Genomic DNA, 14,819 nt, shown 5'->3' on the forward strand with positions numbered 1-14,819 from the left:
TATTGCATTTCTTTATCTAGTTTACTCAGGACTCTGCCAACTTTTTGCAACCTCTTTTCTTAAGGTAAAGATACTTCTGAAGAGGGAACAGCATAAACTCTAATTTAGGAGAGTTTCAAGGGAACTTCTCATTATTGCATCTGGTAAAAAGTATAGTATAGTCCCATGGTTTGATTATTAACTGACTTGTATTTTGTTTGGTCACTTACCTGTGCAAAGTGAATGCAAAGTAGTATACAATCTGCCAATTCAAAATGGGAGCATTTTACACTCACTTTGGACAAGTGTAAATAACTACACAAGGTGAAAAGCACTAGCAATTAAAACATACAGTTTTAGGCCTTGCCAGCACAGGAAAGTAGTTTTGGATATAACCTAGGGTTTGAATTTAAACTGATACAGTTATTCCAGTATAACTCTCTGTGTGGACATTTATACCAGTATAAAAGTGCTTTGTTAATTTTAATTTTATTATTATTATTATTATTTTTGCTATGGCTTATTTGGGAAAAAGGTTAAGTTAAACCAAAACCAGCCACTCTTACACTGGAATAAGAGTATTCACAAGGTGGGTTATAAAGGTATAGCTAATATTTGTATAATTCTATCTGTATAACTGATAAAACTTTCCAGCACAAACAAGTCCTTAAAAAAAGAATAGCAATGTAAATCATAATACTGCTACAATATATACTTGAATAATCCCCTGAAATTCTTATCTAAGTGATCAACCAATACTATGATAACCTTGTCAAGTTGGTAAAACCACATCCCTATGTATTTAATTTGATTGCATTTGTAACAAGGAAAATTTTTGAAAGTGTTTGTTAGACAAATTTCCTACTAAAAGAATTCAATGACTCTTTAACGTTGAAAAACATTACTTACCAGGATATTCTGGTAATTATCTGGACATCCAGAGACACAAAAATAAGTCTCCCCTACTTATTCTGAGTCTTTCAAAACACATTTGAGAATTGCTTTACAAAACTTGTTTTTGAGTGCCTAGAAGTGCACTTGAAATCTACTCTGCAAGTGCTTCAGACCGTGACTTACCTCCTTCAGCAGGACAACTAATGTGCTTGTGGTTTTTTCCTTTAAGAGCAGAGCAAGGTGGGGTGGTAAAGAAAATACTTTCAGCCTTCAAACGACCTTTAGATCTTGCTGGCTGAATGGTCACTTTATATTTACATGAAAATGACAGATCCTGAAGAATTATGTAGTTTTCCTAGACCAAGAAAAACAGTATATGCTGCGAATAAACCTTTTCTTATGTTGGCATAAGATTAAATGTTTTTTTTCCTAGTCAAGTGTATTTTTTTCTACATGATTAGCACATGCAAATGTGGTTTTTATTCAGAGAACAAAGCAAATATTGCTTATATTATTATTAAATTATAATCAGAAAACATTATGATGGTTGGATACTTTCTTCAATCCTATACAATACCTTAGTCATGATGCATCAAAGTAGCTAACTTCTAACACAGGGAACACTCCCTTGACATGATGGCAGTGGGGAATGGCAGTGTGAGGATGAAAAATGCTAATCCAATTAAATAAATGTAAGGAAGATGATTTAAGATGAGATGAAAGAGAGGCTTAGTCTACATTTAAGAACTCCTTTTAATGTGCATACAAATCCCAAGAAGGCCTTATACGTCTTTCCTTGAGGACATCCTACTTCCACACTTTGATATAGTATGTTATCCCTCTAAGCAGGAAAGGATCCACAACTGAGCAATAAAACACAGTTATATGTAGAATGATATCTTTAAGGTAACAACTAAACAAGAGCCCTGACACCTTTGAAAATCCCCGCCTACATGTTTTCATTCAAAGCATGTTTAATAAGAGAAATTCTATCCTCTGGTAAAATTTCCAAAAGTCACCTAAGTGACTTAGGATCTCCAAGTCCCTTTGATTTTCAGTTCTTTACAGTACTTAGGTGTTTCTGAAATTTTTGTACTCTGTGTTTGAAAACAGCTGAAGAGTGTTAGAGCTAAGCTAAGTAAATTTTCTCATAACTGACATGGAAAGTGCATGAGAGAGACAAGGTGGGTCAGGTAATATCATTTATTGGACCAAATTCTGTTGGGGAGAGAAAGAAGCTTATGCGCTTACACAGAGCTCTTCTTCAGGTCTGGGAAACTAACTCAAAGTGTCACAGTTAAATACAAGCTTTGAACAGATTGTTTAGCATACGTAGTTAACACATATTTCAACATATTTTAACAGGCCACTTCACCTTGAATGATCCCTTGAAATATGTGTTAGCTACTTATGCTAAACAATCTGTTCAAACCTTGTATTTAGCTGTGACACTGTGATTTCCTTTCCCAGACCTGAAGAAGAGCTCTGTGTAAGCTCAAACACTTCTCTCTCATCAACAGAAATTGGGCCAATAAATGATATTACCTCACCCAGTTTGTCTCTCTAATATCTTGGGACCAACACGGCTACAGGAACACTGCATACATGAAAAGTGCATGACCAATAGATTACTCAAACATTCCAGTGCAGTCCCTTTAGAACAGCACTTGTAAACAAATTACCACTTTGATGCAAAGGTAACTATTGGCATGAGTAAGTATTATAGGACTAGGCCACTTATTTATCACATTAGATTGCTCAGGATATATCGAAGTAGAATATTACAGTATTAGAAGCTGATCCTGCAAACCTGACTCCTGTATTTCCTATTTAAGATTATTCAAGAGTCAGATTGTACTACCTAGTAAAGTCTATGGGAGTTTTGCCATTGACATCACTGGAAGCAGGATCAGACCCAAAGGAAGTATGGTTTTCAGCATCAGGCCCTTTGCAACCATGTGTTTATTGAAGGTAGTTTCTTAACTATTTTAGAATAATATTCAATATCTCAATGTATTGATTGGAACTTACAAATAAACACAGGGTTTGCCAAATCAGACTAGACTAATTACTGTAAAATAATTTACAGGAAAACCAAAACCATAATGCACCTGGCCAGTTGTGCAATGCTGTTCATGGAGAAAAAAAAATCTTTCCTGACCTCTAGTGGTAATAAACTTATTTAATTATATTAGCTTTCCCTTACCTTAGCATGCATAACTCCAAATGTTGTTACTGATCACAAAATTATCTATCCTCTTTTTAAATCCATCTACAGTATTTGACTCTCTGACAGCAGTAAATTACAACTATTCCCTTTGATTTAGTCTAACTTTACTTGCCATTAACTACCGTGAGTTGACTTCTTATTATAGCACAGAGTAAAAAAGAAAGGCTGATCATGTTTCCTTCATTATTCACTGACTTGACATTTCAGTAATGTAATATTTGTATAACATATTACTTGAGTAGAGTGGTACTAGATTGGACAATACATTCAGTAGGAAGAAATGCCATTGCTAAAATATAATTGGGATATAATATTTAATTATACAGAGCTATAGTAATTTAGAATCTCTCTCTCTCTTCTATTCAGGTTCTTATACTGCACCACTCATTGACTGTAAGGACAGACGGGACCACTGTGATCATCTAGTCTGACTTACTGCATAATACAGACCATAAGACTTCCCCGAATTTAATTCCTGTTTGAACTAAAGCATATATTTTAAAAAAATCCAATCTTGATTTTAAAATTGTCAGTGATGGAGAATCACTGTGATATCTTTGCACCTTCCAGCGTTAATGTCTAGCATCTACCACGTGAGGCTCTTTTCTTCATCTCTTACTCTTCTCAGGGGGAGCCTTACATATGGATCCTCTTTATGTCTGAAAACAAGCCTAGCTGCTTATTTAGATTAATATTCAGTAATTGTATAGTAGCGGTTCTCAGGGGTGCTAATCATGGATCAGGTCCCTTTTGACCTAGATGCTGTATAAGCAGATATACATTGTACAAACAGGTTTGTCTTGTAGTGTAATATGAACACTTCAGATACCCATGTAAAGCATTTGAATGCAGTACATTCATTTAGATTACTTTTCTTGTTGGTTAAATCAACAAAGCCAAATATATCACTACTCTGCAGTGAAGTAAAAAATCCCCACTCCTACTGTACCAATGACAGGTATAAAACATTCTGCATGCTATTACATATCACTTCCCTCTTCCTTTCCCACCATCCTCAATGACTGAAAACCACTTCAAGTTAAGCAAGGGACTGAATTTCAACTTACATAGGTAAGGCCAGTTGATTTTTCAGGCCCTTTAGTTTCATTGTGCATACAGGATTCTGGGAACCACTGGACGTGATATCGACTCATACTAGTGTCTAAATGAACAAAACAGCAATACAAAAAGGAAGAGGAAAATATACATTACAGTTATTCTTTAGCCATCTGCAGCTTTCCTGGCTTTTCTGGATATAAAACCAAGGGATTTTAAGAACTTTGGGAAGTGTCAGTTCCTTGCTGCTCAAAAGCATTTAAAGTGCCCATGAACAAAAAGAAGAGAATATTAAACATGTCAATAACTTAATGCATTTGTGAGCGCAGTAAGGATGAACTTAAAAAAAAGGGATTTAGCAGAAATTTAAGTGTTGATGAGAGGGAGAAAAAATTCCCATGGTTTATGCTGCCAAACATCTTGGGAATGATGGGAATGACTCTGCCAACCGTCTGTAACTGTTTACGTTGTCAGAACATTGCAACGCTGCTGCATAGCACCATTCGGTGAATCTGTGTGAAAATTTCCCTGAACCTTATACTTTCAGAATGTATCATGAAACCACCTCCACATGTAGCCAACTGAAAATCTAGTCACAGCTCTTAGGAACAATACTAAAGGCTTGATCTTGCTCTCATTGAAACCAGTGGCAAAACTCCTGTGACTTCAATGGTGCAGACTTAACAACAGCAATTCCCTAATTATCAGAGTGATTTCTAGTAAAAATTCTCTGAGAGCTCCATACAGAATTGTAGTGACAGGCATAAGATTTATAAGACAGACTGTATGATAAAGCAGACTGGAGCAAAACAAAGAACAATGAAGAACTGAGACAGAAAATGCAACATGGTGGTACAAATGCATCTTGTTGTTTTCCTGGAGTATTCATATTTCTATGTATAGTGGATATAAAAATTAAATAACTATTATAGTAATTAACTCGTTATGCCAGAGTTACTCATGCCAAGTGCATGATTATGATTTTCTGGAAGGGAAAAGAAATACCTTTGATGGCGTTAGGGTTGATCTGGCAATAGACTGCTATGAGCAATTTGGAAGCAGAAGAGAGGAATTACAAATTAAAGACAAAATAAGTGATCTCTGAAGATAGCACAAATGGAATTTGGTAAGAAAGACTGATTGTAAGTTTGCTCAAAATGGATTTTTGTAGCTGTTGTCTTCATAGCAACATATATGCTAATTATTTTCATGACTGCTCTCAAAGCCCAAAAGTTTTCAATAAGAAATGAATGAAGAAACAATCAATTGTGTTCTAATTATTTTCTTGCATATTTTTTTTAAAAGGTAGGTGTTCTCACTTGAATCTGACCGTTGTGGCTTTGCCATTAGATGTACCTGTCAGAGTGAGATACACACTCACAGTGCATCTGCAGGTAGGTCTGATCTGATTTCATCTGTTCTGATTTATTCCATTATTTCCTATTCTCTGTTCGCTCCCTCTCCTGAGACAAACACATAGGACATGCAGTCCATCATCTGGCATCTAGAGACCTGAAAACTCAGTGCTATTCTATTAACCATCTGAAGTCTCTGCTGAATGACTGTATAGTGAATCTTCTTATTGTTCTACTTTCTGATAATCAAAAATTTACTCTTTTAAAGTATACTTACACAAGGCAGACCACTTATAGATCCATTCAAACTTTAAATTCAATGCACTGTCTAGTCATTAGATAAAAGTATTGTTGTAGGCTTTGTCACAGATTGAGTGAGGCCCGGTTACCTGTCCACCAAGAAGTAGAGAAGACCACTAATATTTCAAATAGACCATTGAATACCTCAATATGAACAACCAATGAAGGATGGAGCTGGACTTGGTGACCTCTCAAAGTTCCTGTCAGTCCTACATTTCTATGATTCTATGAACCTTGAGGTTTCAAAAGTTTGCTTTGGTTAAGTATCCTAATTGACCAGTCTGGAGTTCAGCTAATCCTCAGACTGGAAATCTCATGAAAATAGGCTTTCAACACAAAATTTAAATATCTTTCCAGGTTTTGGCCAGATAGGAAATTCTGTGGGAACTGTGGGGCTCTGTCCAGCTCCTCACCTGTTATCTGATCTTTCCACCTCGGCATACACATACCCTGCTCACACCTCATTCCTTCCTTCCTTCCTGCCTATCCATTCAGGCAGTGGCAACCTCTTTGTCTCTCTATATGGGTTGGGAAGCTAAGAAGTGAACTCAAAGCACAACTTTCCAAAAGGCTTCCTGCTGCTGGATTCAAATGAGATTGTTGCTGGACTGGTTTGAAGAAAGTCTGTAATATCTCCAATTACTGCTCATGATTTCTGTTGTTGTTTTTTTATCATTCACATTTCATATCCCAATAGCAACCTGATCACCTAGATATAACTGCCACACCAAAACTATATTCCTTCATTTTTTTTTAGTTAATGCATGAATAGTAATAGATACAGTTAAGGTTACTCATTGTATTTCTTTTCTAAAGGGCCTTTTTCCTTGAGCTGATTTTCCTAAACTTGTTCGTTTGGAGCTAAAATTTTCCAGGTCTTGTTTCTGGACATTTTTGGAGAGTTTGAGCAAAAAAAGAGTTCAGGCATTTTGGCTAGCAAGAAGATTGAAAGGAAATAAAAAATAATAACCCCAAAACCCACCAACAAAAACCACAACTCTATAGCATCCATGATTTGGGATAGTAAACTGAAATGTGGGAGGAAAAAACAGTCTCTAGGTTTGCAATGCACTTTTTCAATGATTGGAGGGATGTTTTTGCTTTGGCAGAGTAACAGATATATAAAAAAATCATGCTTTGTTTATGCAGGATACACGTTTAGTAACAACATTACCTTTAAAAATAACTACATCCTAATATATTTGAAAACAAATAGATCTAGTGTATCTGAGATACGAAAGCAAAACCTAGTGAGAAACTTTTCTAAACCTCTGAAAATACATTTCCTTTTTTTTTTATTAGGATGCAAACTGTGAGTGTAAATTGCATGACTCTAGGATTTTTATCTATAGGGTAATGTAAATCTGTGAGGTTTAAATAATGCAAAAGAAAAACCTACTGTTGCTTTTCCCATCAGCAATGTGGACTGGTCCCTACTGAGACCACTACTGTACTTTTCTTTGGATTTTTTGTTCATCTATCAGCTATAAACATGGCAATAGTAATTTTTGCTGATAATGCAATGGGCAACCAATTCAAGCTGCTGTTTAGTCTAATGGCAGAGTCACCAAGGCTCATGTTTCAGAATTATAGACAGTTGAAGTTAATTCACTATAATCATTAGGCATGCCTGGAAGTCACATATGAAAAGTTGTTTGTGAAGTTAAAATTAGTAAGAATATCCAATATGCAATAGGATTCTTTCATTATCATAGCTAGTTTTAGCAGAAAGCCTTGCTATTCCTTGTAACTATAACTTTTGAAATTAAAGAGACTAACAAAAAGACTGCTGCCTTGTTACCTTGAATTGAGATGGATTTAAGCATGTGCTTAAATGCTTTCCTAAATAGGTGCCCTATATCCATACCTAGGTACCTGAATTGAAGTGAGTTGATTTTCAGAGGTGCCAGCACTACAGCTCATTGAAAAGTTTTAGATGAAAAGTCATTTAGATTTTTGCAAAAAAGCAAAAAAACAAACAAACCAACCAAAGACATAACTTTCTGATTGTTTTTTTTACATAAAACAAACAGAAAAAATGTTTTTAACATTTTTAAACCCAAAAATTTCAGGGTTTTTTTCATTAAAAAAAACCTGAGTAATCAATAGGAAATTGTGACAAAAATGAAAAAAAATATTTTTTATTTAAAAATTCCCAATGCCAAATAATCAGCATTTTTCAAGCATCTTTACCAAGAACCCTTAACTCCTATTAAAGTCCTGGAGAGCTCCAGGAGCTCAGCAACTTTCAGACTCAGGTCATTTTTATTCAGGAGCATAAATATGGATTTAGAATCCCAACGTTAGGCATCCGGGTTGGAATGCTTTGCCTAAACCATTAAAACCTTATTTAAATAAGGCTAGATATGGGTAACTCCAGACCTGTAGGCATATATCCTACATCTGCTAAATCTTGTAATCTCAAAACAGGGTTTCAGAGTAGCAGCCGTGTTAGTCTATATTCGCAAAAAGAAAAGGAGTACTTGTGGCACCTTAGAGACTAACAAATTTATTAGAGCATAAGCTTTCGTGAGCTACACCAAATGCATCCGATGAAGTGAGCTGTAGCTCATGAAAGCTTATGCTCTAATAAATTTGTTAGTCGCTAAGGTGCCACAAGTACTCCTTTTCTTTTTGCGAAAACAGTGTTTGAAACTCTTAGTTTTATTTTGAATACCAAAAGCAATTTTAGTTGATATTGTTACTACTGCTCAGCTGGGATTTTTGGTTAAAATGATTCTAAAGTTTATTGTAAAATAAACAAAATAATAGTAAAAAAATACTAAAATAGTAAAACCTTAGAAAAATAGTAAAAAACCTTAACAAAATAAGTAACCTCGACGCATTTTCTCTGCCAACATATTCCATGTTTCTGTTCTGATGTGTTTTCCTCCTGACGCTGGCTATGTGAATAATTTATCGAATGTGGTTTATTTTTTCTATCATGTTACTACAGACAACTTCTTTCTTTGCCTCAAATGCTTTTTTTCCTACATTACAGAGTATGTTTCGCTGCTGAAGGGTGTCATGACAACAATCTAGGAAACTGAAGTCTTTTGCATAGCTAGAATAGGTATTGGTATAGCCTGGGCAGTAGCAGTATGACAGTCCCACCCCACCAAGCCAATGTGCCTCACTATTGTGCTGAGAGATCACCTATAGAGTTAAAAGGGTATTTATCTCCTTGTATTTGAGCTCATGTGACCTAGTGGATAGAGCACTGGACTGGGACTTGGAAATGCTGGGTTCTACTACCAGCGGTGACACTGGACTGCTGGGAGATCTTGGGCATGTCAGTTCATCTGTGTGCCCTCTAGTTTACCCATTTGTAAAATGGGGTTAATGATAATGACCTCCTAGGTAAGGAACTTGGAGCTGTGTGGCTGAAAAGCATTATATATGAGGTGGGGCTTAGTATTATTATTTAGTTCTGTGCATATTTGTTGACACATGTTGGTGCAAGAGTACCAATGAGTGACAACCAGGATACTGTTGCTCTCCATATGAGGATATTTGTTTAAGAGCAAATGGACTGTGAAAACTTATTTGAAAGAGTCCATCAGACAAGGCTTGCTTGAACACAATGAACTTAGTGAGAGGCTACGGCTTGTATGGCTACACCTCCAAAACTTTCACCTTAAGTTTTCAGAGTTTCACCAAAGCCAGTCATAGTTTTCTGCAGACTTTCCTTTGAATTCCAATTGTCCCTGCATACCCAACTTAAATTGCCAAGTTTGCACACATTTAACGTAAATCTGTACAGAAGATTTACATAAAATGTGTTCAAGTTTGGCAATTGAAGTTTGGTGCACAGGGAGAATTTGGCCCAGTATATAGTTCAAAGCAGACTTCAACAAGAATAGCATAGTCTACGATTTAATTACAATGAAAACTCAAGCTTCAGCTACAGATCCCCCTTGTACACTAACACTGAACTGATCTCTGTGTTTGCCAGAGAATTTGCAACAATGTAGTGTGGGTGATAATTCACAGTGGAAAGAAATGTGCCTACATGTAGTTAAAAAAAAAGATCAAATGAAGACTATGAAACTAGAAATAAAGCAGCTTTTATTGGAATAGCATGAAAAGATCTAACTTGGAATGTTTCAAGTACAAGTAACAAATTTAAGCCAAATTAGTGTTTTAGTATATGATAATACTGTGTATTTATATGTTGTGCCTTTCATCACGAAGGACCCCAACAAATTAGACAAATGTAACTAGCTAAATATACAGACTGTGTTGCTAAAGGGATCTTTATCAGAGCTGAGCAAATTATTTACATTGAATAATGTAAAAATAAATTCAGTCTACTTTTGGAAACAGGCAGACTGTAATTTCCTTTAATTTATTCTGTATTCAAAATTACTCAAATCATTTGTTGTGTGTGTACCTTACTCTATAGATAGATGACAAATAGTTTGCTTCAAGTATTCCACATTATTTGAAAGGTGTTGATTGGTTGTGATTAGCCACATAAGTGATGTGTTTTGGTTTTTGTTCCCTTATTAGGGGTTTGATCCTACAAGATTCTGAGCACTTTGGCCCTGATTCAACAAAGCACTTAAGCACATGAGCAGTCCTGTTGATTTCAATAGTTAAGCATGTGCTTAAGTGGAACATGGCCAAAGTGCTTGGCCTCTGGCAGGATCACATCATGGAGGAGTATGCATCTTAGTAACAGGAGAAGGGCTTGAATGTGTCTTTAGGGCTTTGAGTCTCTTAGAAAGAGGAAGAAGATAAACAGGATGAGGGAAGTTAAACAATTTCCTTTCTGAATCATGCAGAACTATGCCACGGCATTATTTCTACACAAATTAGATGACTGCAAGATTTATTGACTGGCTAAAGTTTTTAAATTTAACTGCACATCACAAAATTACATTCACACTAAGCAGGTGAAGTCTTAGTTGAAAGGGGCTTGTCTAAAGAATTCTCTAGCTTATTTAACTGTCGCTGTGGCAAGTGCTATAGCAAGAGATTTGGGGAGCTGCATACATATGCTGTGATGAGCAGTATTCCACCATCCTATATAGAATGTACTATTTTCACAGGGCTGATGGTCACATGATGATCTGCCCAGCATCAAGAGCAACACGGTGTTATGCTGCCCTTGGAGCAGCCTAGGAGGGTGATTCTGAATCTCCAAGTCATAGACTCTCTTCTTGACTTTCCCCCACTTGAGGGAGGGAGAAAACTGTGCCAGGTCTATCCCCTCGCAGTATACAACCCTTGGTAAGCCAAGGCAGTTACATTGCTGAGTGGCCTGGAGGGAGTAGAGCCAAGGTTCTTCTCACTGCCCAACCCCTCCTGCACAGGGAGGAGGCATAGCGGCACCATGGAACCTGCTTTCACACCACACCGCTACCCATGATATCAGTAGCTGGTGCATAGGTGAAAGGAGCCATCTTTTACCTTTGTGCAACCATGGTAGCTGGGCCAGGCTTCAGCCCTGGGTGAATACAGAAACATGCAAGCTTAAAATTTACTTTTCATGAACATTTGTATAAGCAAAACTCAACTGCTGTAATGTGCCTGGAAAGCAAATGTAAAAAAGAGGCATGAACATGGATAAAGTTCAAGTAAATACATGTGATTTTATGTATTTATTTATTCATTTATGTTGTTCCTCTTATCTGCTTTTCTCTCCATTGCTAAAAAGCAGCTAAATCTATGGTGACCCACACAGTCGCAACTACTTGACAGAACATAGAAACGCTATAAAATGGCTTAATAAAGAGAGTGAAGAAACTGAAGATAGGCAGAATGTAATTACTGGTATCTAATCTGGAATTTGACTACTGTCCTACTAAAGTTAATAATACTCTTCTTGCAAAAAGTGCTGTCGGTTTTTTAGAGACTGCGAGCGAACAAGCCTTTTTATGTCTCCTATGAAATGGTGTATTTTGCAAACATTATAAACTCTATTCCAAAGCTAGGGCACTGAAACTCAGAGGGAAAAATGAATCTTTTCACTGGCTGAATTCTCAATGGCATTTCCAGTAATATTCAGGACATTCTCCTTTGGAACATATCTCAGGATGAGGTCCTAATCTTATTCTAGTAACATAAACTCTTCCTTTAGGTGTGTCCTATACTGTCCTAATGGTTTAGAGTGTGTGCACGTGCGGGGGAGGGGGGGAAGATCCCCATAAAAATCCTTTACATTCCTGCAAAAATTTTGCTGCTCCTCTCCTCTTTTTTCACCTCCTATGTAGTCCCAGGTATGTTTTCTCCTGCAATTGCATTTACATGACAGTTTATCTGTTTGTTCCTTTACACATCCAATGGCATAAGAAGAAAAGATTCCAAAATGACAAGCAGTGGATTTTATTATTACGTAGTTATGGTTCTCATGACAGCTCTGAAAAAAATATTCCACCTTTAATAATCACTTATTCATACAGCACAATTAAAATAAACACCAAGAGAACCCTTGGCTGGCATTTAAACTTCATTCAAATAAACAGTTCTTTCAAAAGGTAATCTATAGTTTCCTGCTCTAATATGGAATATTCATGTTTGTGTTTAAATTGTTAAGAATTTGGTTCTGAACTCTCTGCCATTTAAAACACTCTCTCTCTCTCTCTCTCTCTCTCTCACACACACACACACACACACACACACACACACACATCATGTGGATAATAAAATGGTAATTCCCTTCAAAGAATGACATTAACGGAAAGTGTGTAATTTAAAGATGGGCCCAAGCCACAATGTGTGTATCCACATCTGGACGCATACTGCACTGATGATTAACAGTATTTGCGTCCAGGAATTTGGTGTGAGCCCAGTAGAGTACACAAAACAATATATTTTACTGAGAGTGATGTTTGCCAGCAATGTCCACATTTTGAAGGGAAATTTTGCCTATTGTAGAAACTATAATGCTACACTTTTCCATGTCTGGTACCATATGAAGCTAAGATTCAGGCTAATTACTCAGGGCCAAATTTCAAAGGTATTTAGGTACCTAAAGATACAGATGGATGCTTTTGAAAATCTCACTAGGCACATAACTCTCATTGCTTAGGTGCTTTTGAAAATCCCACTAGGGAACTATCTGTATTTTTAAGTGCCTAAACGTATGAAATGAAATGAAAATCTGCCCTTTAGTCAAGGTGGTCAGTTAACTGCTGTACATAGGCCGAGTCTCAAAATGAGTGAAATGTTAATATCTTCACATATAGCTTAACAGTGATTAGAAGAATTCACTTTACAGAGAGAACTGATCGTGGTTAACTAGAAAAGAATGAGTCTGAAAAAGTGAAAAATGTAAACTGTATAAACAGAGGTTACTGAGGCAAAAGAAAGATGATGTTTTTGGAAACATACCAGTCTTTCTTGAACAGTAGAAAAAACAAACTAATTTGGGCAAACAGTTTGTTCAATGGTTAGCTAATAAATAGGTTTTTTTTAATTCCTTGTTAAAATGAGTCTTTTCTGGAAATTTCCCAGCTAATGTGACATTGCATGTCTTGTCAGCAATTTTATAAAATTCCACAGTATGGTAAGTCCACCCTGGACTACACTCATGGCATGTTTTGTTTTGTTTTAATTTGCCCTCTGTTTTCTATTTGATCTTTTAATGTAAACTTGAAAGAAATTGTGCTGTTCAAACTTCTACTCAAAACAAATTGTATTCTTGAAATTGGTAGCAATAGAGATCCTTGGAAATATGTAAATGAAATCAAATGGACTACTACACTCGGGAACATAGGTGCCGACTCCTTGGGTTTTCCAAGGCTGGAGCACCCATGGAAAAGAAATAGTGGGTGCTCAGCACCTACCAGCCACAGCTGTTTGCCACCCCTGCTTATCAGCTGATAGGGGGCAGTGCTGCTGCCAAACAGCTATTTGGCAGCTCAGGGAGGGGCTTGAGGGAGAGCGGCAGGCCTGAGGGAGGGGGCAGAGTGGGGTCGTGAAGAGGCGGAGTGAGGGTGGGGTCTCAGAGAAGTGGGAAGAGCAGGGGCAGGAAGAGGCAGCGTGAAGGCGGGGCTTTAGGGGAAGGGGCAGAGTGGGGATGGGGCCTCAGGGTGGAGCATTCCCAGGGAAAAGGAAAAGTTGGTGCTCAGGAGTGAAGTTAAATATGGGCATAAGTGTTGAAGGATTGAAGTCTATGCTCTTTCACAACTACTTATAGTTTGGGGTGAGGTTCAGTCTCATGGAGGACTGGAGAAGAGTCTCCAGCACTGCTTACCCCCTGGGATGAGATTATACAAGGAAGCCACAGTTGAAACAGCCATGCACAGAGCATCTATATCCATGCTGAATATGCAGGCATGGATGAGAGGTCTGCTAGGTAGGTATGGATGGGAGATTTGGGATTGAATCATGGGCAAGGGGCACTGTTTCCATGTAGGGGGTATCGAAATCTGAAGACACTATTCCAGCCCATTTTGGCCATGAAGAGATTTTGCTGCAGTCCTGGGGATTGTCTGTTTGGTGGGTGTATTGCATTCAGTGTTTCCCACCTGGGAAGCATAAACATATATATAATTTGATGCTCTGAAATCATAAATAGAAATATGTACTGGAGGGTGTAGTAAAGGCATAAATAAATGTATTGTAAAATAATGTATTATCCCCTACACTTCCTGGGATGGGCAGAACAGAAGTCAGGTTGTGGAAGGAGGCTATCTAGTCTTCATTGCATCATTCCTCTCTTCCCTTGGCCCACAAAGACTCTTGAAAGTGCCACAGAGGGATATAGGTTTTCTGTGTGGGGTTATGGTGGGCTGGTTTGGGGCTGCAGGGACAGCTGCAACAACATCACCAGAAAGTTAGAGGGTCTCTGTGTGGATGGCCCGTGCCTCCAGGAAACCACAGGACTAGTGTTGAAAACCCCTGCCATTCATAAAAAACAATTTTCTCAACACCGGCACTCACATCTAGCACTTCCCCCCATGGGAACAACAACAACAACAACAAATCCAAAATTCAAAGACAAAACAAAAAAGAGCTGAAACAAACAAACAACCAAAAAAACAATCCTAAGAAAG

The 14,819-nt window shown here is 37.3% G+C and overlaps 1 protein-coding gene across 2 annotated transcripts in view; it reads right to left on the reverse strand.

Moving 5' to 3' along the window:
* Positions 1-14,819, reverse strand: part of ANOS1 (anosmin 1) — a 162,832-nt gene that overhangs the window by 9,644 nt on the left and 138,369 nt on the right. For both annotated transcript variants that reach the window (XM_038387738.2, XM_043500148.1), the window contains exons 10-11: positions 4,171-4,265; positions 1,057-1,228 (exon numbers count right to left, since the gene is read on the reverse strand). In XM_038387738.2, coding sequence (XP_038243666.1) covers positions 1,057-1,228; positions 4,171-4,265 — 267 coding nt within the window. The remainder of the gene's footprint in view (positions 1-1,056; positions 1,229-4,170; positions 4,266-14,819) is intronic.

The sequence above is a fragment of the Dermochelys coriacea genome, chromosome 1, assembly GCF_009764565.3.
Source record: "Dermochelys coriacea isolate rDerCor1 chromosome 1, rDerCor1.pri.v4, whole genome shotgun sequence".
NCBI classification, from domain to species: Eukaryota; Metazoa; Chordata; order Testudines; family Dermochelyidae; genus Dermochelys; species Dermochelys coriacea.